Raw genomic sequence first — 24,078 nt, forward strand, 5'->3', positions numbered from 1 at the left:
TGGAAAGTGGATTCTGTTAGATAAAATATCTCCTTTTGGAGTGGACCTTGAGCTTTGTAACCTTGCGGATCTTTCTTATGCTCAAACAGCAACTTTACAGACTAACTAAAGTTGAACAAGTGAAAGCATGATAGGACCCCTTTAAAGAATAATATTTCCATTAGGCACTCTTTTTTCACAATGAAAATTAGCCATCAGTTATTGGCCCAGCCACTACCTCGCCACAATAAACCGCATTTGATAACTAAATTAAATTCAAGCAGCATCTGTGATTTGGCTTTCCATTGCTTTTCACCCATCATTTGCTAGAAGTTTAGCATTTTGCAACTTTTGATGCCCTCACATAAGCCATAGAGAGCGAATGGCTGTGGTCATGCACGGCTATAACTAATTCGGTGCATGACGTTATGATGTTAAGCGTTACCTCAAAGCTGACAGACTGTTTTTTTTTTTTTTTTTCGATCCGGGATTACGTCTGTTTTTCCATCATTTTCACGACAGCAAATATCTTCCCGAAAGATGTGACCAAATGCTGTTTCTGATGTAATTTCCAAATAAAGTAATCGGACAAAAATTCTACATGATTTGGCTTTCCAGACGTCATTTTCTCCTCTGTACTTTTTTGTGCGATCCAATCACATGCACCGACATATGATGTTTAATGAATCAGTGCCATACTGTTGCATATGAAGGTGGAATTTATTGCATGATTATTGGAGCAGCAGGCCGGCCTTTTGTTTCCAGGTGTGCCGTGAAACGTGCCGCGCGACACACATAGACACGCGCAGACGCCCACATGTTTTCAGACAGCTTCAGCGTAGCTGTACTTGTCCTGCATCTGTAGACTGAAAGCGCAGGTGCCGGCAGTTAAACCAGAGACAAGCTGTAAACGGCTTTTGAGCACTACACATATGGGACCTGAGAAAGCTTGTGTCAGTTTTCTGTTGCACCTCAAGTCCATCAAGAAGTACTCTTACTCTTCTATTTAGTATGGAACAAATAGAGTAGACGCTTGCTCTCTAGAGACAAGCTATGCAACCATTATGCAATAACACTTTATTTCGATGGTTCACTTTAGACATTCTACTGACTATAAGTAACTTTGCAACTATGTCAACTCATTAGAGTAGACTGTCTGCTTAATATCTGCTAACTCTTTATTTTTGATGCTCCTTAACAGACATTCCACTTGCTATGATATAATTGCATCTGCATATAATTCCTGCGAAAATATGAAGATTTAGCAATAATAAAATGTGTTAAACTGAACAACGAACTACACTAACTGAGAGTATTATCAACCCTGAAAAAAAAAACTGTACTTAATTATATTTTGTATGTGCACTTTCTGTGTATGTCAGAAAATATATATATTTTTTAAATGTACTTGCATATAATATAATATTCATATTTATGAGTTGTTTTTTTGAGAACACTTTTAAAAACTGCGCTGTAATAATCCCACGTAGGACGGGATGTTCCCGCAACCTAGGGCAACGTTCCCTAAAAGTTCTCTGAAAGTGACGAAAATCCTGAACCTTTATAGAACATTAGGGATGTTCCTAAAACATCCTCTTTTGGTTATGAAAGTCCTGCAGTTTGAGGTTTCTTATATGACTTCGGGGGGACATTCCATTTTGGTTATTCTATGGTCACACAGAAACATTACAAAGACGACATTTGGGGCGTTAACAGAACAATCCCACATGGTCCTCTGTTGGTCATAAAATAATGCTCTTTAAATTACTTTAAATAAAATATGGTCCCCTAAACGTTCGGAAAACATCCTGAATGTTCCATGAAGATCTGACAAATAACGTCCCCCAATCCTTTAAAGAACTCCACATCATGAACGTCTCAGAACGTTCTGGGAATGTTACAAGGCGACGTCCTTGACACCAGCGGGGACGTTCTGAGAACATTCTGGGAACATCAAATTTCCAAATAAAATATGGTCTTCTAAACGTTCTGAAAACATCCTGAATGTTCGTGAAGGTCCGCCAAATAACGTCCCACAAAACCTTTGACTCCACATCATGACCACCTCAGAATGTTCTGGGAGCGTTACCAGGCAATGTCCTTGACACCAGCGGGGACGTTCTAAGAACGTTCTGGGAACATCAAATTTCCAAATAAAATATGGTCCTCTAAACATTCTAGGAACGTCCTGAATGTTCGTGAAGGTCCGTCTAATAATGTCCCCCAACCCTTTAAACAACTCCACATCATGACCATCATGGAAGTTCTGGGAACGTTACCAGGCGACGTCCTTGACACCAGCGGGGACGTTCTGAGAACATTGTGGGAACATCAAATTTCGGAACATCCAGAATGTTCCATGAAAGTCCGCCAAATAACGTCCCCCAACCCTTTACGTTCTGACAGACTGGGAACGTTCTGGGTGCGTTACTATGCGACATCCTTGACACCAGCGGGGATGGAGAACGTAAAATGTCTAGCGGGGAATGTCAAAGTTAAAGTTTTACTTTAAAGTACATTTTAAATCATTATGTTTCACTAATCTCTTGTCATGCTTTAAAGAAGTACACTTGTTTTGCTGTGCTGACTAACATACTAAAGCACTTGTAAAATAACTGAATATAATTGAACTGTAGTGTGTTTTTGGATGTTGCATTTCAAGTTAGTATATTTTAAATTCAACTACATCATTGTAAATGGGATTACACATATTTTTAAATACATGACATAAAAGTTTCAATAGAAAGTGGACAGTTCTGCGCCAAGCAGCAACCTCCCGCAGTTTCTCTTGAAGCCGATACGGAAGTGACTTAAACTGCAATTCATCGAATGGCCACTAGAGACAGACTCCAGAAGGAGCAGAATCTCATTGAGCTCATGTTAAAATGCCCAACTTTACAGCAGAAGAACACATGTTTACAGTCTGGTACAAATTGTGGTTTTTGTCTATACGGCTAATTTTGCCCTTCATGACGACTGTGAGGGGGTGAATATTTTTATAACTCATTCATTTACATTATATAAAGCCTTAAAGTTCTGCATAATTAAGGGCGTGGCCACACTACGTCCATATTTTAAGACACACTTTTTTGGGCGCTAAATAATGGGGCAAATACCAGTAAATTGACGAGTGCAAACCTTAGTAAATGACCTTGTGATTCATTTAAATACTCTCCTCACATTTTGCATCTGAAAGGGAAACTCCTACAAATGCATACGCAATAAGTTCAGCCGCAAAAATAATGCTGTCCAGCGCTAATGTGTCACTGCGTGTCTGTAATAAATCCTGACAGTAGTTTTTTAACGGCAAAAGAGGGTTTGCACTTGTCTGGCTATCACCAGCCCAAGCTTAATTAAAGATTGAACATTGGTCTGGGGAGTCTGCTCTGTATTTTCTCCTGAACAAGATGTGTGATAAACGAGCATAATTCAAATGACTCTGTACACAATTGGATAGTCCTTCAACCAATCAGACCACAAGAGGCGTGATCAACGGGCAACGACCCGTCGCTTCTCTATCCGTCAACGTGTTAAACCCGCCAATAGCGCACCAGGTGGATAAGCCTGTCTGTGATTGGTTCCCACAAAAGTGTAACAGAAGCAGTAGAAATTAATGTACAGGTTTCCAGACTGAGTTGCAGGGCAAAATCAAATCGCCAGCAGATCAGGCTGGGTTTACCCAGTCTAGGTTTGCACTGGTGCAAGCTGTTAATAAATCTGGCCCTAATTGTTTCAGAAAATTACTTTTATTTCATATTAGGAAAAAAAAAAAGTATTTTATTTTAAGAAAAATATTTTCATTAAAATGTTATTTTACTAATTAATTTAGAGTATGCTAAGCTATTGTACGATGAACAGCTAGCTTGCAAAAAACAAAACAAAAAACCCACTAATGAGATATGTTTAATTTCACACCCTACAGCTTCGGACTAAATTTGTTTTATAACCACTTCTCGAATTAATGCCCAAATTACACTGACACACCTTTGACATGCACAAATAAATACACATTCACACAGTTCCATCCATTAAAATCACGCAAGCACATCTGTGTGTGTGTGTGTGTGGTCCTGGTAAACCCTACGTTATGAGGACAAAATGGATGGCAAGGATGGCAATATCGGAAATCCTTGTGGGGACATTTTTCGGTCCCCATGAGGGAAACAGCTTAAAAAACATACAGAGTGAGTTCTTTTGAAATGTAAAAATGCTGAAAGTTTTGTGTGATGGGTAGGTTTATGGGTAGGGTTACTGTAAGAATATACAGTTTGTACAGATTAAAAATCATTATGTCTATGGAAAGTCCCCATAAAACATGAAAACACAACGTGTGTGTGTGTGTGTGAGCGCTCTTAAACACACACACACACATTTGGCCACACTGACAGCTGTGTTATGCAGCTCTGGCACCTCTGGCTTACATTGTACGTAATTTGACAACTGGACATTCGAATTTAGGAGAAACTGCAGAGTGTGTGTCTACACACATTGATAACGTTGTGTGGAAGCACCTTCCAGTGTGTGTGTGCTAAGCCTGTATCTCTGTATATAGATGTGTGTGTTTGGAGGAGAGTGCTGTCTCTGATGAGGGGCACGTCCTCGTGGGCCAAGGCCCATTTTTTCTGGGTTAAAATAAACAGACGACTGGCGGGGGTCTGGGGGTTATGGGAAAGGAGGAAACAGTGATGCTAATCAGTCCTGCACACACTTCCCCCAACTGTAAAACAAAACAAGAGAGAGAGAGAGAGAGAGAGAGAGAGAGAGAGAGAGAGAGAGAGAGAGAGAGAGAGAGAGAGAGAGAGAGAGAGAGAGCGAGAGAATTTCAGCTGTAAGTGCGCATGAGCGAAAGTCTCGGACTACAGCTCCACTTAGCAAGGTCAAGTGTCGAAACTAACATCAGTTCCTCTCCAAATCATTTTATTTCTTCATTATGATTTTCGCAAAGCTGATCCGTGTAACATTATGTTACAAAATCAAATTTATCAGCAACAGTTGCACAAGCAGAACACTCAGAATTTGCATAATTAAAGGTGTAGCTCACAGAAAAAGGATTTTTTTTTGTCATAGACTCCTTCCAGTTGTGTTATATGTGGAACATAAATGATCTTAATGTAAAGCATGATGTGTTAGCGTATGTTTTCTATACAAAGAAAGTGGATGGGTCTTTATTTACACCTTAAAAATGCATCATAAAAGTATCACGTTACTTGTTTGAGGAACAGAGATCTCATTTGTGGTTGTATTTTCAGACTTCCCGCAAGGGTGTCAGTGACGTCAAACCTTGTGTGTCAGTGATGCTTAAAAGCAATTTTAGAATGAAGAGCTCGGGTGAATGGCATCTTCATTTTTGGCTGAATCTGCTGTCGTTCAATGGAATAAAACAGCTCATGCGTACTGTCTAAGATTTTGTGAAACAAGTCATTCAGATGTGGAATACCATGAATCGAGCATTTGAAAGGCACACGGCCTGCGTATCATTGCATTCCTGCAGTATATGATGGATTCAGTCCGACAGCAGCCTCTGACCTCTCAGATCAATGGACGCAGGAGCACTGCGGCCTGCCGTCAGTCCAGGACTGTTGAGTGTGTGTGTGTGTAAAAGAGAGAAAGACCGGGGGGCGAGACGCCTAGAGAGGGGAGGAGGAGACAGGGCGAGATGGAGGGATGTAATTTAATTTGCCACACAATGGGGTGAATAGCAGACACGTGGTGGAGCTAATGGAGGAGAGAGATGTCCTTTTTAGCAGTGCTAATTGATAAGAAAGAGCTCAGCCTTTGTTCAACCAGTCGTCCATCGGTAAACCCCCATCTGCTTTCCAGGGTCCTCGTTAACTGTTCTTCAAACACACACACACACACCATCAATACACAAAGACAAGTGTGTCTGTTACTTTTATGTGTGTGTGTGTGTGTGTAGAAGTGTGAATGCTACATTGTTTAGTGATCAGTATCACTGTGAGAAAGTCAATAACAATTCCCTAATGTTGCTTTATTTTATATTGCAGCATTACAGTATTTATGGGGCAAAATGTGTCAGCTGGTACGGCTTTACTGTTTATATATATATGTGTGTGTATATAGGGTTGAACTCAGGTTGATTGGGGAAATTTTTACCATTGAAATGATTGGGGAAAAAGTGTCCCAATCAACCTGAATCTACATATTTATCAATATTAGTCAAGATTACATATTTCTTTGTGTTTACTAATTCATCAGATTTGGACATTTACCTGTGCCGCCACTTAAAGTTAATCTTTAAAAAACACTAATCATTTGATAACACCACTAAGTGTAATATTTAGCAAATGTCAAAATCAATATAAATTTGACATACTGTTTAAACGAAACATTAAAGCTAAACTTATATGGAATATATTATACATTTAGTAATGTTATTTAATTATTTATTATAAATTAGTGTTTATTTTTAATTTATTTACTTTTGTTTTTTTTTTGTAGAAATATGGAAATATAGAGATATAAAGAAATAAAGAATTGGCAAGTAACACATTGAATAAAACGTGAAATGTTGAGGTTGAAAAGCTTAAATAATTTGTTTCTTGTAAAACATTACTCAAAAAAATCGCTGGGTTGTTTCAACTTATGTTTGGGTGAAATATGGACAAAATTTTTTAAAATAAAAATTTAAAACCAACAGTTGGGTTTGTCCATATTTTTTACCCAGAATGTTTTAGAGTGATACTTCAAAAATAAATAAATAAATAAATAAATAAATAAATAAATAAATAAATAAATAAATAAATAAATAAATAAATAAATAAATAAATAAATAAATAAATAGATAAATAGATAAATAAATAAATAAATAAATAAATAAATAAATAAATAAATAAATAAATAAATAAATAAATAAATAAGAGTGTGGTATAGAATTTGAACAATTAAAATTTGTTAGACAAATTACGTGATATTATATAGTATGAAACTATATAATAGTTTTTGCACTAGTGCCAGACATATCATTTGCTTGTTATGCATATACATTTTTTTTGTTTTGTGTCCAACAAGTTCCAAATATAAAGAGAAAATAATCCATTAATCAAGCCAGTACTTCTCAATTTTAATGTATTTCCTAAATCTTTTCAAAAACAATATATATATTTTTTTACATTTTGCATTTTCAGATAAAAAAAACGATACCATAATACTATGACCGATACAAATGATCCATAGCATGACTTCTATTTCGTGTCATGCATAAACTCTTCCTGTTAGCATCCATGGCGTGTTTGTTGATCGTAGCCATTATACTGATGTTGTGCTGCTCAACTCTCACCCTGATCTGATGCCTCATAACTGTCGAAACCATGACAACAGCACTGTGGAGATCAGAGAAGCTGCGTCTGCACCGAGGTCTTCCACCAGAGAGGGTGTCTGCATGATTGAAGCTTAATGAAGTCCTTAACACAGCCCGACTCTCTCCTCAGGGTAAATTCCCATAGAACTATGAAGAGTTCTGAGGCAAAGCACATGCTTCCAGTAAGTGTGACGGGCCAGAAGGAGAGAGCAAGAGCAGTTTTTCCCTTTGCTGTATCCTGGAGACTGCTTGTTTTGGGGAGTCAACAACTTAAGATGTTGCTTGCGATCCAAGTTGGAGAATGAATGAATTTCAATTTTGTGAATAAAAACCAAGACTCCCTCGTGTTCATGCAGAATGTCTTATAATTCCAGAAGCTTTGGCTTCCGTTGTAAAGAGTGAGAAGCTAAGTTAAAGAGCACGTTTTTATCCCATACAAATAATTTGTTGTTGTTAGATTAATGTATTTAGGTTGAATCACTGCAAAAAATGCTCTTCTTATTTAGTATTTGTTTCTTGTTTCAAGTACAAAATATCTAAACATTATTAAATTAAGATTCATTTACTGAATAAGTAAAATGACATAAGATATTTTTTCCTGTTTTCTGGGGGGAAAAAATCTAAATGAAGTGAGTTTTTGCTTAAATCAAGCAAAATGATCTGCCAGTGGGGTGAGAAAAATAATCTTATTTCTGTTTGGGACAGAAACTAGAAACAAGATTTCAATCAGAAACAAGATTATTTTTCTCACCCACCCCCATATTTTATATAAGAAAAAATATCTTGTCATATTACTTATCTAGTAAATGTATCTTGATTTAAGAATTTTTTGATATTTAGACTAGAAACAAGACACAATTACTAGAAGAGCATTTTTTGCTTTTCATTTGACTAAAACCAGTTAATTTACCATTTTTGATTTCTGAGAAATCCTGTTTCACTATACAGTTCAGGACCGGTTGGAAAACAATGATTTCTGATCTAAAAAAGAGAAAATATACCTGGAAAAATGAATCCATGATGGTGAACATTAGAATATATCTGACCGCCAATGGCCAGTCGGTCATACTACAATTGATAGATCAAATACAGTATACCAGTCAAAAGTTTAGAATATGTTGTTTGAAATTATGATTTATGTTCACCAAGGCTTCTTTCAAAAACATTAAACAAATATCTTAACTATTCCTAATTTAAGATTAAAAGAATGGTTCACCAAAAAATTTAAAATTTCCCATAATTTACTCAAGTCAAGTTTATTTCAGGAATACATGGCCTCTTGGCCCATAGTTCCACTGAATCACAATAGCATGAAAGATACTCTTTTCTTCATTCCATGGTGTGTACAGTGCCAATCTCCATGCGTACTCCGAACACAAACATATGACACATCACCAACAAGAACGAGATCACTCAAGTATTTCCTACGCAGATCCGCATTCAAGGAACAATCATGCAAAAAATGTTTCTCATCTTCTATCACAAAATAATTCACAGTTAACTTACAGTAATTGCAAATCCACTGGTGTGTTACTCCATCTATCTGTTTCTACAGCCAGATTATGACCTGAGCATCTGAACAGGAACAATGATCGTACCAGCTGTCTGTTATATACAGATGCAATGTAGCTCTCTTATACAATCAGGGACTTACACTGTGAATATATATTTTACTTATTATTGTCTAGAACTAATGTGTACAATGCGTCATGTGCTTTTTCTCTCAATCGCTGATTCAGAATAGATGTAAAAGTACTTATATCACCAACACTTTGTGCCTCCCAGACACTAGAAAAACCATAAAAGAGCAACAAAACTACAGGAGACCCATGTTTTTCTACCTACTTCATCTGATACAGCATGCTATATCATGAAACAATTGAAACCTTCATAGATAAAATACAGTAGACTGGTCAAAAGTGTGTAAAAAGTTGTTTGAAATGATGATTTATGTTCACCAAGGCTTCTTTCAAAAACATAAAAAAATCGTAACTATTGCAAATTTAAGATTAAAAGAATGGTTCATTTTCAAAAAATGAAAATGTTCCCATAATTTACTCACCCTCAAGCCATCCGATGGTGTATATGACTTTCTTCGTTCAGCCGAACACAATCAGAGTTATATTAAATAATATCCTGGCTCTTCCCAGCTTTGCCAATGGCATTGAATAGAGTTTTTTAAGCTCCAAAAAAGTGCATCCAACCCTCATAAAAGTAATCCACACGACTCCATTGGGTTAATAAAGGCGCTCTGAAGCGAACCGGGGGGTTTTTGTTAGAAAAATATCCTTATTTAAAACTTCCAGCAATGGCTGTACGCGCATTCACGAGAGAGTTGAGTTCCGGCGGAAGGGTGACCTCTGACCAGACGTATAACTCTTCTTTTATATCGAAATCCTCCCAAACTTTTCTTGAAAACGCCATTTTGTTTTGCTCTATCCTCTGCGCTTCTGCGTTCATCAGTTCTCACCTAACTGTGCGATACACCTACGTCATATGTCTACGGCCAGTGATTATTGTTTATGAAGTCTAAATATGTATATTTTCCTTACAAAAACCCACCGCTTCGCTTCAAAAGGCCTTTATTAACCCACTGGTGCTGTGTGGATTACTTTTATGATGGATGGATGCACTTATTTGGAGCTTCAAAAACTCGGACACTATTCAATGCCATTATAAAGCTTGGAAGAGTTAGGATATTTTTTTTATATAACTCCGATTGTGGTCGGCTGAAAGAAAGAAAAAGTGTCATATACACCAAGGATGGCTTGAGGGTGAGTAAATCATGGGATCATTTTCATTTTTGGGCATCTAAGCCTTTAATAGATTCAAAAACTGAGCCGTGGCATTCAATCAGACGTGATACAATGAAGTCAGAAAGAGAATATTAAACTGTATCAAAATAGCAGTGACAGACTTGCGGCCGGGAGTATAAGAAGAAAAAGGGCCACTCAGCAACCTCTGGCTCTGATATTAGTCAGCAACCCCATTAGTCTTAATGGCCGCCTCTGGGCGCAAGGGAGCCTGGTCTATCCTTTTAAAAGTACATGTAAGGAGCTCATTAAGACTTAAAACAAAGCGGAGTAGTGAGAGGGGGTCGAGCGGACGGGTGAATGAGTGAGTGACAGAAGGGGGAGACGTGCGAGATCCCCTCCTTCCATTAAGATCCCCTCCCCCTTCCAGCTCTCATTGACGGGTTCTTGTGACCACAGAAGCCCCATAAAGGCTCAGCCATTTCCATAATCGCTCATATCTGTCGGATGAAACACTATCCAGACAGCTTAATGGACACTCTGTAGAATCCCTGTTTCAAAATCCATACCTAATCAATAATGCTGGCTCCCCAACCTCTCAGCAGCACTTGCAGATGTGCACCATCGTACTCGCAGCCTAGTATTGACCCGGCTAATAGGGTTATTCTGAATACAGAGACCTGAGCTGGTCGCATTTCTTACATCAGGTTTCCATCGCCGAAGCTCTTTGTGGAAAATACGGTAGGTCAGAATTAGTTTTACGGAAACGCAACAATCGGCGATGACGTGGCTAAGTGTTCTAGGCAGCCGTTCCCACAGTTGTCAAAACCGTTGGGCTCCACTTAGGAAACGAGCGGATCAGCACATGAAAATTGGCAATCTGTTACTATGGCAACTAATTAAGTTAGAGCAGTCACAGGCCCTCATCTCTCCGCCTCCATTCACCTCCTTTTAGACGCGAGTCAATCTTTCCTCAGATCCATAAGTAGGGTGATTTGATTTAATAAATTGAATTTCAGCTGTTCACAACATGAGTCAAAACCAACCAGATATACATTCATTGAGGTTTGTTGAAGTGCACCAGTCATGATTATTTTGTGTAGTAGTGGTGTTTGTGCATGTAAACAATCTGCAAAATTACAAAGCACAAAGTCCATTTCTTGAGTTAATTCCTCCAAGAGAAAACATTTGCCTCATTTGTAGTTTTGCCATTATTTTCATGACTCAGCTACGTCACCATGTTGCTCATTTGCATAATGCCCGCCTATTGGCTGCTTTGACCCACTCACAAAGTACAGCTGGGTTAGTGAATTCGCTATTGTGTTTTTTTTCCAAAAAAAACTTTTTGGAAAAAAGTCCAAAAAATGGTATGGACTTCCAATACCAATGCCATATTTATATGCAACGGACGTAGGCCAGTAAGAGCTGTGCGCGTAAACCTCACTCCCCTGGCCTCAAGAGGAGCGATAGTGACTGAAGGTAGCGGCTGCGGTCTTTAGCATCCTTGTTAGCATGTCCACCTCCCACACCGAAGACCCCGGTTTGAATCCCACCGTATGCGGGTTGACTAGAACTGGTTACATTTGGTGCCGTGACCTGGATGGAAGTGAAGTTTAGGGAGGTGGGTGTAACAGACGTAGGCCAGTAAGAGCGTTGTGTGTAAACCTCACTCCCCTGGCCTCAAGACGCGCGTCCTTGTTAGCGTGTCCACCTCCCACGCCGGTTTGAATCCCACTCGGAGCGGGTCGACTAGAACTGGTTACATTTGGTGCCGTGACCCGGATGGAAGTGAAGTTTAGGGAGGTGGGTGTAACAGACGTAGGCCAGTAAGAGCTTTGCGTGTAAACCTCACTCCCCTGGCCTCAAGAGGCACGTCCTTGTTAGCGTGTCCACCTCCAACGCCGGAGACCCCGGTTTGAATCCCACTCGGAGCAGGTCGACTAGGACCGGTTACATTTGGTGCCGTGACCCGGGTGGGAGTGAAGTTTACGGAGGTGGGTGTAACAGACATAGGCCAGTAAGAGATTTGCGTGTAAACCTCACTCCCCTGGCCTCAAGAGGAGCGGAATTGACTGAAGGTAGCGGCTGCGGTCTTAAGCATCCTTGTTAGTGTGTCCACTTCCCATACTGGAGACCCCGGTTTGAATCCCACTCGGAGCGGGTTGACTAGAACTGGTTACATTTGTTACCGTGACCTGGATGGAAGTGAAGTTTAGGGAGGTGGGTGTAACAGATGTAGGCCAGTAAGAGCTTTGCGTGTAAACCTCACTCCCCTGGCCTCAAGAGGCGCATCCTTGTTAGCGTGTCCACCTCCCACGCTGGTTTGAATCCCACTCGGAGCGGGTCGACTAGGACCGGTTACATTAGGTGCCGTGACCCGGATGGAAGCGAGGTTTAGGTAGATGAGTGTAACAGACGTAGGCCAGTAAGAGCTTTGCGTGTAAACCTCACTCCCCTGGCCTCAAGAGGCGTGTCCTTGTTAGTGCGTCCACCTCCCACGCCGGAGACCCCGGTTTGAATCCCACTCGGAGCGGGTCGATTAGGACCGGTTACATTTGGTGCCGTGACCCGGATGGAAGTGAGGTTTAGGTAGATGAGTGTAACAGACGTAGGCCAGAAAGAGCTTTGCGTGTAAACCTCACTCCCCTGGCCTCAAGAGGCGCATCCACCTTGTTAGCGTGTCCACCTCCCATGCCGGAGACCCCGGTTTGAATCCCGCTCGGAGCGGGTCGACTAGGACCGGTTACATTTGGTGCCGTGACCTGGATGGAAGTGAGGTTTAGGTAGATGAGTGTAACAGACGTAGGCCAGTAAGAGCTTTGCGTGTAAACCTCACTCCCCTGGCCTCAAGAGGCGCATCCACCTTGTTAGCGTGTCCACCTCCCATGCCGGAGACCCCGGTTTGAATCCCGCTCGGAGCGGGTCGACTAGGAACGGTTACATTTGGTGCCGTGACCCGGATGGAAGTGAGGTTTTGGGAGGTGATTGTAACGGATGTAGGCCAGTAGCGGCTGTGGTCTCTAGCATCCTTGTTAACGCACTCACCACCGGATGGAGAAGGACCAGTTACATATACACCACTTTGGAGAGTGGGCCAGCTGACCAATCAGAGCAGACTGGGCTTTTCAGAAAGATATGCAGGAATTAAAAGCGTTTCAGGCAGAGGGTGAAAACAGGAGCAGCAGCAATATACAGTATGAAAAAAGTGTTTTTTGACCTATTACGCAAAATTCCGTTTTACGTGGTGTTTGAACATAAATGTGTCAGCAGTGTGTGTAAACAACCACCCTATAATGGTAAAAATACATGCACTCCTTTTTTATTTAATCCCCAAAAATCATAAGCAGTGTCTCAGAATAAGCCATTTGCAGTTTCTAAACAATGTGGCGTCACACTGCACAGTCCCCGCCCAGGGCGGCTGATAGACTCCGCCCCTCAGTGAGCTGTACACATGTTCATCTCCTCGCCAGAGCATTTAACAGCAGCATTCAATTAAAAAATGTATTCTTATTAAAGCTACTAAAGTTATTCAGTCGAGAGTAGTGAGTGATTTTCAGTTTTTCATCTGTTGTTTGATTCATATTCAGCGCATATACAGCAGTAGGTACTGCATATTACGCTGCTGTCACTTTAATACACAGATCTAATATACACATGTGATTTCTTAACTTGCTGTGTGCGTTCACAGACATAACTTTGTTTGACATAACCTTGTGTGTATTTGACAGGTTAAGCACAATAAGACATGATGAGAACTTAGTTTTGATACTCACGGGATGCTCCGTCTCAAGGTCCAGCTTTCTGGGTGCGTGCGTTCAGAAAACCATATATCAGAAGTTTAGACTGATATGGTTTTAAAACGCATGCAGATCATAAACTTTCATGATGATAAAGAACTGCAATTTCATGTGAGCGTGACCGCGATGGAGGCGATAATCAAAACCACACAGATGATTTAGCTTGTGGCAGAGTATCGGAGGCACGAGCTGCACAGACTCCGCCCTCTTCTGGAAAGGGGGCGGAGCAGCAGCTACCTTTGCGTTTAAAGACACGAGCATGAAAACAGCATGTTTTTCCTTCCACACAAAAATGGGCATTTACAACATGGTATAATAAATGATCTGCAGGGTATTTTGAGCTGAAACTTCACAGACACATTCTAGGGACTTATATTACATCTTGTAAAAAGGGGCATGATCGGTCCCCTTCAAAATCATGTCATTGTATTCTAGCAGACCTCCAAAATAAAAGGATGAACTTGTAAATGAGCATTATATATTTTTTAATTAGAAATGCAGGCCTCCAAAAGTTGGCGACGATTCAAATCCAGCACTGTGGGTGTGGCGAGACGATCCTCTGTAAAACCCTGCTTGGGATTTTTACTGATCTAGTCAAGGTGGGCAGGAAATACGCTGAGGTGTTTATGAGGGCTGGGTCGAAGTTATGAGAGCACTCGTTACTTTCAGATCATTTGCAGACTATTAGCCAGACGAGAGACGTGTCTTTTTTATCCTCTTTTGTTCCTTGTATGATTCGGCTGCTCCGGCGAGAGTTCAACTGAGCAGAGCATCAGTCATTCACAATGACAAATGAGATACTAAAACACGAGCCGGCGCGGATTACACTGTTTATCTGTGTTTTAAAATAGACCGAATAGTTTTCTTGTCCTTGGCAGCTTTTCCTTGAGAGAGTGAGGTGTGCCGATTCATCATTTGGAGGTCAGCGTGTCTTGGTGAAATCACGAAAGAACAGCACACACGAGTACATGGACGCTTGTGAACTGTTGTGGTGATATGACACTTTCAGCAGTAAATTGCATCAGTGGAGTTAGGCAACTGTTCATTGAGATGAAGAAATTGCTCAAGGCTATTCACACAGATAATGGACACAATGTGCATGATCTCTCTTTCTTTGTGAAACTGCTCTCTTTGTCAATATCAGCTTCTCTGTGTGTAACAGTAAGTGGAATTAACAAATGCGAAGTTCCCATTGCTATTTAAGTGGTAATTGTGCCCGAGAAATGACCAGAAATTACATTTCCAGATCAGATGTGATCACAGCTTCATGATACACAAATGCAACACATCTCATTGGTCAGTCCCTCCAGAAAAACGCGATTATGCGATCGCATGATTTAATGCATAATCAGCCAAAGTCCGCATATTTATGCGGGGGCCGCATTTTTTCAAATACGCCGCACTTTTGACGCATAAATTGTTAATTTCCGCGTGCAAAATATGCGGGGCTAGCATGATTTCATAATCCCCACATTTTCGTTGCAAAAAAGTCATAGCAGAAAGTTGAAAAATGTTCGTTTACTTCACACAAGAGCCGCCATTTCCCCCTATTGCCATGGGAATGTTTTGAAGTGACGTAATTACCCGATGCGAACGTCATCGAAAAGCTGCAAACCCCGTGGTGAAAACATAGATATCGGTGCAACCATGATGAAGCGCGCAAATTCCCATTTGCCAACAAAAATAACAGCAAAAGACCACGCAAAGAAGTTTCCCGGTGTGTTGACCGATTTCAAAACACTGCATCATGAAGCTTCGAAGCGTTAGGAATCAGTGAGTCGATTCAGCGGTTTGGAGCGTTATGAATCAGTGAGTCGATTCAGTGGTTTGGAGCGTTATGAATCAGTGAGTCGATTCACCGGTTTGGATCGCCAAAGTCACGTATTTCAGCAGTTTGACACGCGATCCGAATCATGATTCGACTCGCTGATTCATAACGCTTCGAAGCTTCATGATGCCGTGTTTTGAAATCGGTCATCACTATATAAGTCGTTATTTAGGTTTTTTTTGCGCATAAAAACTATTCTCGTCACTTCATAAAGTTATTGTAGAACCACTGTAGTGAGATGGACTTTGTAACGACGTCTTTAGTACCTTTTAAGGGTCTTGAGAGTGTAAAGTGCATTGTGCAAATGGAGGCCTTTCAGAGCCATCAGATTTCATCTAAAATCATTAATGTCATTAATGACAGAATTTTCCTTTTTGGGTGAACAAACCCTTTAAGAGATTGCACTTTGTACATTGGAAGCACTCAAATGTCAAATGTTTTGTAGCTACCTCTGCAAAACAGGAAGTTGTTTATTCATTTTTTCAGAAGTTGTAGCATATTCCTTTTGTAAAGCTATAGAACTTGTTTGACTCAATGTTTTGTAAATTTGAGCCATATGTTTATTAAGGTCTTCAATAAAACAAGATGAGAACTGAAATATTCCCAGCACTTCGTGATGTAGCCTAGTGCTTTTTTTCTCTTTTTCTACAAACCACAATTTTTGCAAGTTCCCGCAATTTCATCGCATAAAATTGCATAAATATCCCGCATTTTCCATCGCATTTTTTCAGAAAACGTGCCACATAATCAAGGATTTTTGCCCGCAACAATCACAAAAAAAGCCGCTTTTTTTTTGGGAAGGACTGATTGGTGGAGCTTCACAAAGAAAGGGTGGGGATGCAAAAGTCACATTTGAATATGAAAAGTGAACACAGATTTCCAAAAAAAAAAAAAAAAAAAAAAGTTGGCATAACTGTACAGTGGGACTCACAATTGTGGAAAACCCTGTATCAGAAGTGCTGAGTCTTGTGTGCAGCCAATAGAAAGCAAGATGTGTGCTGACTGTAATGACTATGTTCATCACCTTTTATTTACCAAATATGTTATAGGCCTATTCTTTATTCTATAAAAAAATATATATACAACGGATTTCCTCTACAAAAGTATATTGCTAGTTATCCGTCCATTTTATTGTTCCTGAACTGTGAGCATTGAGCTCACATCTGATCAGTCTGTTTAGTGAACGCTTTGACATGAAGAGCAGCTTCAACGCCGCTTCCAGTGCCGTGGCGGCGCGTGCGTCGCGCAGACAGCAGAGTAGAGTGTAATTGAATTGATTTGAATCAGCGTGTAACGCCGCCCCCTTTACGCGGGGATCAGCCTCTTCCGTGCCGCACACAGAACCGCCCTGACCGGGGTAACTAACAGAGGGAGGGAATGAAAGACTGATTGAGATAGAACGGAGAAAGAGAGAGGGAGGAAGAGAGACACTTCAATTCTTCAGAGATCGGATCTTGTTAAGGGAAAAACCTGTGTAATTTCTAAGAAACTCCCGGCACATAGACGGACTTTGGAGGAGACGTTTGGGACTAAAAACATACAAACAGACTTTGTGCACTGAATGCGTGACCATGACGGCAGCTGTCGATATTAAGCCGTTAACTATAATAAAATCTGAGAAAGTAGATGGTAAGTATCTCAAGTCTTCTCATCGCTTTCGTTTTGATTTTATAATGCAAAACGCGTCTTTGTCACTTGTCCAGTGTTATGAATAACTTTTGTGCACGCTGATGTCTTGCCTTTGTGAAATGCATTGCAATCGAGATACGTTCATGATTTGATGTCAAACAGAACATTTCCGAAACTCGATGCAACGTAAAATGTTTTTGATGTGGAAGTGATAGACAGGTATAACAGCCTGCATGTGGCGCTCCAGATGTGCCAGTCATTGATTTATTGACCAATACAAATAGTCTTTATTATGTAATATATAGTAATATTAACAACATTTATCCCAGATTTCTACACAGATAAGTGCATTTGGATAGTCCAATATGTTTTATATGTGGTCACAAATGTAACTGATGGGGAAAAAAATAGCTCAATAAGACCCAATAAAAAGTTGCATAGGATAGACTAACATAATGTTGTACTGTCAGGCAGTTGTGGGAAAAAGGTATTGATTTCTCTCTTTTTTTTAAACTTGTTTACATGTATTCTTATTCAAATTTTTGTTGCGAATGTGATTTGAAATAGTTATTTATTCAGGTGTTTTTTCCCCCATTGGTCACAAATGTGACCACCAATCATGAGGCAGCAATTATAGATTATTCACACACTTTTAAAATGTTATAGTAATCAAATATGCTAATTAAAAAGTATGTGTATTATGACATTCTTTACGTGATGCTTCCTTTTATGGTCATGTGACTACTTACGCCAGTCATGTAAACATGCACTTATGGAATTCTTAAATTTCATAAATCTAGACTTTTATAGTTGACAAATCTGTAAATGTCATACATTTTATCATCAGGGTTAAATACTGTGATGTTGAGTTATATTCAGAACAATTGTCATTGTCATTTGAGCAGCTATATTGATTATGTTCAAAACTGGACTCTTTTTTTGCTATGTTGCAAGAATGAGAGCAACATATTCATAAATCAGATGGCTGTACATGAGTCTGACACCAGGCTGATGTTGACTGCCACACATGGCCTCTAATGACATGACACACTTTATCGCTTCACAAAGTCATGTTTCATTTCATGCATGTCCAGCAGGATTGAATTTTAACTTCAAGAGCGATTATTTTTATGTCTAGCTGACTTTCAGAGCATTGCGTCATCTAATGTGCTCATGCATTCATTATTTGGTCATTTGCTGAGCCTTAGGCTTTCTTTTCTTTTTATGCCGATATTATACGCATCCTTGTTACTTGAGTGATTTAAAGTTTTCTTTCTTTCTTTCTTTGTATTTTGATGTGAGTGTGCTTGTGCAATCTCACGCATGCTCGTCATGGCAGGGAAATTCCCTCTTGGCTAAAGAGTGGTCAGTGTCAACTGAATGAAGTTTGTCATGATGCTGCTTCACTGTCCATTCATACCACATCCATTAACCCCCACCGCTGCTGACCCAGCCTGGCTCAGGAGGGGCCGCATGCCTGACCAGGGTGAAGGGCGGGAGGGAGGGAGGGAAGGAGAGAGGGAGGTAAGATGCCATGCTGGTTAAGTAGTCAGCAGTCTCACACTCCCTCTCTGTACTCCTGAGGAGTGGAATAAAGTGACGAGTATGCAAGTGAGATGCTAGTGTTAGCACATGCCTTGGCCCCATGTACTTGTTCTCTTTAAGAACATGACCCTCTTCTTTGGCCCGGAAGGGCAGGGTGAGTTCAGTGGCCGCTAGTTTCCCTAAGATAAAATGCTGACTGGCTTCGACCACAGCTGGTGGCTATACACGCAGAATCCCAACTCCCTGCCTCTCACACACACTCACACACCACCAGCTGTTCATACATCATGGAAAAAAGGCATTCACCTTTGCAAGCATGTCAGAACGAAAGCTAAAACATAATGCCTCTAGTGCGATGTGCAAGATGTGATATGAATCATTACCACAATTGCATATTCTTGCATGCACACGGGCCGGCTCTCTTTTCACACACAGTCGCACAGTTTACATTTACAAATGCGCTGGCACATGAACATGTGCAAACACTCACCATCACACAAGCTCAAGCTTTCTCCTCGCATGGAAAAACAGTTGTGTGCTGTTAAAAAAAAAAAAAGTGCTGATACTTGCAGCGGGGGTTGCCAAAATATCGTGCTATCTTGCAAAACAATTTCTCAAGACAAGCTCCCTCGAGTTCAGTCAACCGTGAGTGTTCAGGCCAGGGTGAACGCAGCTCACTGGCAAAGAGCGTACAATCCACGCAAGACATGTTTACTGCTAGTCTGCTACTTTAGTCTTCTGGAAGAATGGATTTGTGCACCTTGTGGGTCTCCTGTTCAGCACAAAGTGCCTGTAGGAGTGTAAAGCTCTGGCAGACTGGCACAAATAGTTTCTAGCGTGCACGCGTCATTAATGCAGAGAGGCCGTAGACATTAAGCACCTGATCCCGGTTTGTATTGGGTCTTAAATCAAGACAAGCAAGCTGTGTCTCGAAGACAACGGCTAGTGCAAAAACAAGCCATCCTTCCCCTGCCCCCATTTGCTTTTTGACTCTGTTTATACAAAAGTGATGAATGGTTGAATTCAATCAAGAGTCACACAAAAGTTGTTTAGAGTTCAGTCAAGATTATCTGATTTACCCGGAGACATGTAGTGCATGAAGAGACAATGGGTCCTACACAAGAGCAGGACAGGCTCGATAAACACACTTACATTCATTAATTGAATTGCTAAAATAAGCTTGCATATGGAGTTAGCACAGAACGGTCTACAAGAACCCATGTAACCTCTGCTGCTAAAATGGCTATTGCTGCTCCAACCCAGAAAGTCTTCAGCATCTTCTGAGAGCTCTGCTTTGAAAGGGGCGTAGTCAAAAAGCTTGATAATGGGGTCACTCCTTTCATCTTTGCCCAAAGACTACTTAGCACAGTGAAATGAGTCAGCAGCAACATGAGAGACAGCCAGGGGACACCTCCCACTCATTTTGTCCTAGAGAAATAACCACTGATGAAGATATATTATCTTCCCTTTCTACTTCTTTCTCACTCTTGCCCCGTGTCCGTCTCAAGGTTCAGTAAGTGACAGGAATGTCTGAGGATTGGGTGGGCTGCCTATTGCCTGTTTTTATCTGATTAAGACTGTAGTCTCTCATCCCAAACCCCTGCTAGGCCCGCTCGCACATCTTTGCTTTAGATACCAACACACTTGGCACTAGTGCAAAAGCACTATCCCAGCATTTTTAGGTGTGTGAACCTTTCTAGATTGATGTGTCTTAATATGGCTTGGAGTTACATAACAGATGTTTCTGTAATGTCAGCCTCTCCGCACTTTCGCCCAGGCCTAAGCATGCCTTGCTTACCTGACAGCTGTGCAAATACAGACCTGGGCAATCAAGGTTAGTCTGATGTTGGTCTCTAGATGTGGGTCAAACAAATGACTCAGCCTGAACGCAATTTTTATAGTTTGTTGAACAGTGTATGAGTCACTTCGAAAATAATCTACTACTGTAAAGTGCAACAGGTTTTCGAGGTGACTGGATTAATATTTGACACTCAGAATTGATTCACCAGACTTGAGCCTTGAGGCTAGGATGAAACACAGTTAGATCAGAAAGTCTTGCCTACTGTTTGTGAATGACTCCCCCTTCACAGAATGTCCACTGGTAAAGTGACTCCCCTGTCAGAAATTCTTTCTGGTGAACACACGTTTTTATTGTTCCCTTTAAAGTGTAGTCATCAAAGGGGGAAGGGGAGGTCCTTTATTAGTTCAAGTTATTGGCTCAAGGTAACGGCACAAACAAACTCTCTTTCCGAACTGTTACGTGCGTCAGAATGACTGAACGATACGTCAGGGCCGGTTTCACTGTAGCGTACTTGCGAAAGCCGTCCTGACCCACTTCACTGTGTTTCAGTTTGAAGTCTTCCCAACAGTTATCTCTGGCCCTGCTTCTCTGAACTTCAAAAGACCAAAACAAAAGCAAAAGACACAGCATGTCCCAGAGCAGGGAAGAAATAACAACTACAGTGTATTTTTTTCCAACATTTTACAGCACCCATTTTCTCCCCTGTGCTCCATGTCTCTCTTTTTTCCTTGCATTTGTCTCTCTGCCGTCTGTGGGCCACATGGGCTCTTGCCTCGTCTCCTTGGCCCCTGATGTGGCGTCTGCCTAGTGCTGTCTTCTCATCCCCGCCGCGTGCTACAGGCTAATTACTGAGTCACAGCCCCTGCTGAGCTGACTCCAGCACCCACCCCTCCTCCCATAAGACATTAGCCCTTCCCAGTCCCTCTGACGCTCTCTGGTGGGCTCCAGACCGCCTCCTGGGTGGTGGGAGGCCCTTGAGGTGAGTAAGCCAGTCGGACCGGTGCCTGTCTTTCCATGCCACTCTTGTTTTGTTTTTTTGCTGTGGCTGTTTTGCAGATGTCTACCGAGTACAACGGAGAGACATGGAGGGTGGCGTTGGGTCTGGTTTTAAGATCACAACGGCATCCTGACTGGTTCCGTCTACATGTCTCACAGTTTAGGGAAGCAGGGGAAGACCTGTTCCCAGATTCCACTCTCCCATCGGTGTACGCTCTTTCACCAAGTCACCTGTTATAGGGCTCAGTAGTCAGAGCTGGTTTTGTAATTATCCTACTTTTGTCTCACCTCTTTGAACACATTTCCTACCTTAGAGGCACATTGACGGAACGCTTCTGGCTACCAGTCCTGTTACATATGGGATCTTAAGCTGTTCTCTGAGGTCCAGGTGTTTGGCTGTAGCTAGGTTTACAGTCTCTCTCACTTTGTGAGTGCTACTTGATGTACAGCTGAATAGAAGGCACATGATCCTTGGCAGTCACAAGAGACGCCACAGCTGGGACTCTTTCTCGCTCAACCTTCTCCCCGCTATCTACATATTTCTGACAGAGAGGCTCTGCTCGGGCGATTTAGGGATGAGGCAGTTAAAGGCGTTCTGTGTAGGTGTCTGGAACGGCTCCAAGAGGCAGTCATAATGAGGGCTAGTCTTTGACATTGTTCACTTACACCAGTTGAACATGGTGAGATTCGACAACTCGCCCCTTTCTCATAAAACCACAGAGAAGGGTTAATCTGACGTGTTGTTTTTTTTTTTTAAACTTGTGAGTGTGCAAATGGAACATGTTTAAGGCATTTCTTACAAAGTTAAGAACTGCAGAGACTTAATTTGGCGTGTCACGCTGCTTTTTACTGCTTCGGCTTTCTGACACATTTGATGTTGACATTTGTCACTATAGATATTTTACCGAAATGATGCATCACTTTGAAGTTGTGTTCTGCAGTTTGCTGTGTATTTCAGAACATTTCATCTTCTTTTCCAGTCTTCCATTCATCTATTTTGGGCTTGTGAACTCTTTTCATTGCTACAGCTGTGGTACTTTACTTGACGTACAGTTAATTGTGTAATTGGTCCATTTAGAACTGAACTCAAAGGCACATTGGTTTTTAGGTCACAAATACAGAACAAATTCGCGCAAAAATCCCATCCACATTAGTGATTGTAAAACAAGGCAGGAATGTGTGGCACGATACATAAAAACAATGCGGTCTTTGGGGAATTCATTTACAGAGAATGCATCTGTTGGCGATTGGCTGGATCCACAATAGCAGAAACCATTAGCCATTAGCTTGCTAATTGCATGCAGAGCTTTCCTTCCTTCATTTCCCTGGTACTGAAAGCTGCTTGCTCATAAACTTAGCTCAGGCATGACTGGCTACTCCTATATGAATTCACTTTGATCAGAAATGCTTTTGGACATATTTATATCCAGCGCTGGAAACATGTCTTTTTTTTCTCCCTCACGAAATGCTGCAATTTCAGGTACACTTAGAAGAGGTTATTGGAGGTTTCTAGGAAGAATGTTGCTGAAAGTAAACTGTTTGTCAAGATCATCATTTGTTTGTTCTGAAGTCTAAACAGTATGATTCACTGATCCATGTGCACTTCAGAGGTGTTCACTCCTCCAATGTAGTTGTGCTCTTTCAGTTTGCATGCTGCAAACCGCCTCTGCTTTACTCTGCAATATGCATAGTAGCATCGCTATACATATCTCTGTAATGCATCGCATACCAATTGCGGACAGTTCAAAAGCATGATTGCAGACAGAAAAGAAGTTGATAAGAGCTAGGTTGTGGTAGTGAAGACAGTTATGGTTTGTCAGCAGCAAATATAGGTACAGAGGCACCGTTTCATCCCTACCAGACTCAACAATTAATTTTACTTAGCTTGTTGAAGAATGCCCATTTTAAAGTGGTTCCTGTGATTTGAATGCTCACTGTGTGATCCACTGATGGTGGTGTTGTGAGTGTGTGTGCGAGCGGGTGAGACCATCTAGTGAACCCGGGGCACCCACTGGCTGGGTCTCTAAGAATAGCCACAGTGTTCCAGGGCGGGAAAGCCCCCGACGCATGACCTCGGCAGGGTAGACGGGCTCCGCGCTGCCTTTGGGAGCTTGATCGTGGGCCGCTGCTATTCCTGTCTCGGCCCGGCCCGGTCTGCATGCTTTCAGATGGAAATCTAAACAGTGGGCAGAACAAGCACTTCTCTCACTGGATCCCCCACCCTTGACCATGCCTTGTTCAGCACGGACCTGCTGTGTGAATGGCCCTCCTTCATGCGCGCCAGGGTTAACAGTCTTGCTGTCAAGCGCTCTGTGAAAGATAATGCGAGAGATAAAGAACTGAAGGTGTTTTATGGGCCACCCTGACACCCTGCTGAGACACACAGTTGTCAAAGGGCAGAACCTGACTTTTTTAGGGTTGAAATATTTTTC

At 41.3% G+C, this 24,078-nt stretch overlaps 1 protein-coding gene across 12 annotated transcripts in view; it reads left to right on the top strand.

Moving 5' to 3' along the window:
• The window catches only part of ets1 (v-ets avian erythroblastosis virus E26 oncogene homolog 1), a 72,091-nt gene that overhangs the window by 22,898 nt on the left and 25,115 nt on the right, over window positions 1-24,078 (top strand). For 3 of the 12 annotated variants that reach the window (XM_079825908.1, XM_079825913.1, XM_079825914.1), the window contains exon 1: window positions 17,042-17,304. The exons of 2 other annotated variants lie outside the window; for them this stretch is intronic. In XM_079825908.1, coding sequence (XP_079682034.1) covers window positions 17,247-17,304 — 58 coding nt within the window. In that variant the 5' untranslated portion in view covers window positions 17,042-17,246. Of the gene's footprint in view, window positions 1-16,895; window positions 17,305-24,078 lie in introns of those variants that run through there. 7 more of the 12 variants (XM_079825910.1, XM_079825912.1, XM_079825905.1 and 4 more) reach the window with 5 other exon arrangements.

Source organism: Gobio gobio, assembly GCF_949357685.1.
Source record: "Gobio gobio genome assembly, chromosome: 9".
NCBI classification, from domain to species: domain Eukaryota; kingdom Metazoa; phylum Chordata; class Actinopteri; order Cypriniformes; family Gobionidae; genus Gobio; species Gobio gobio.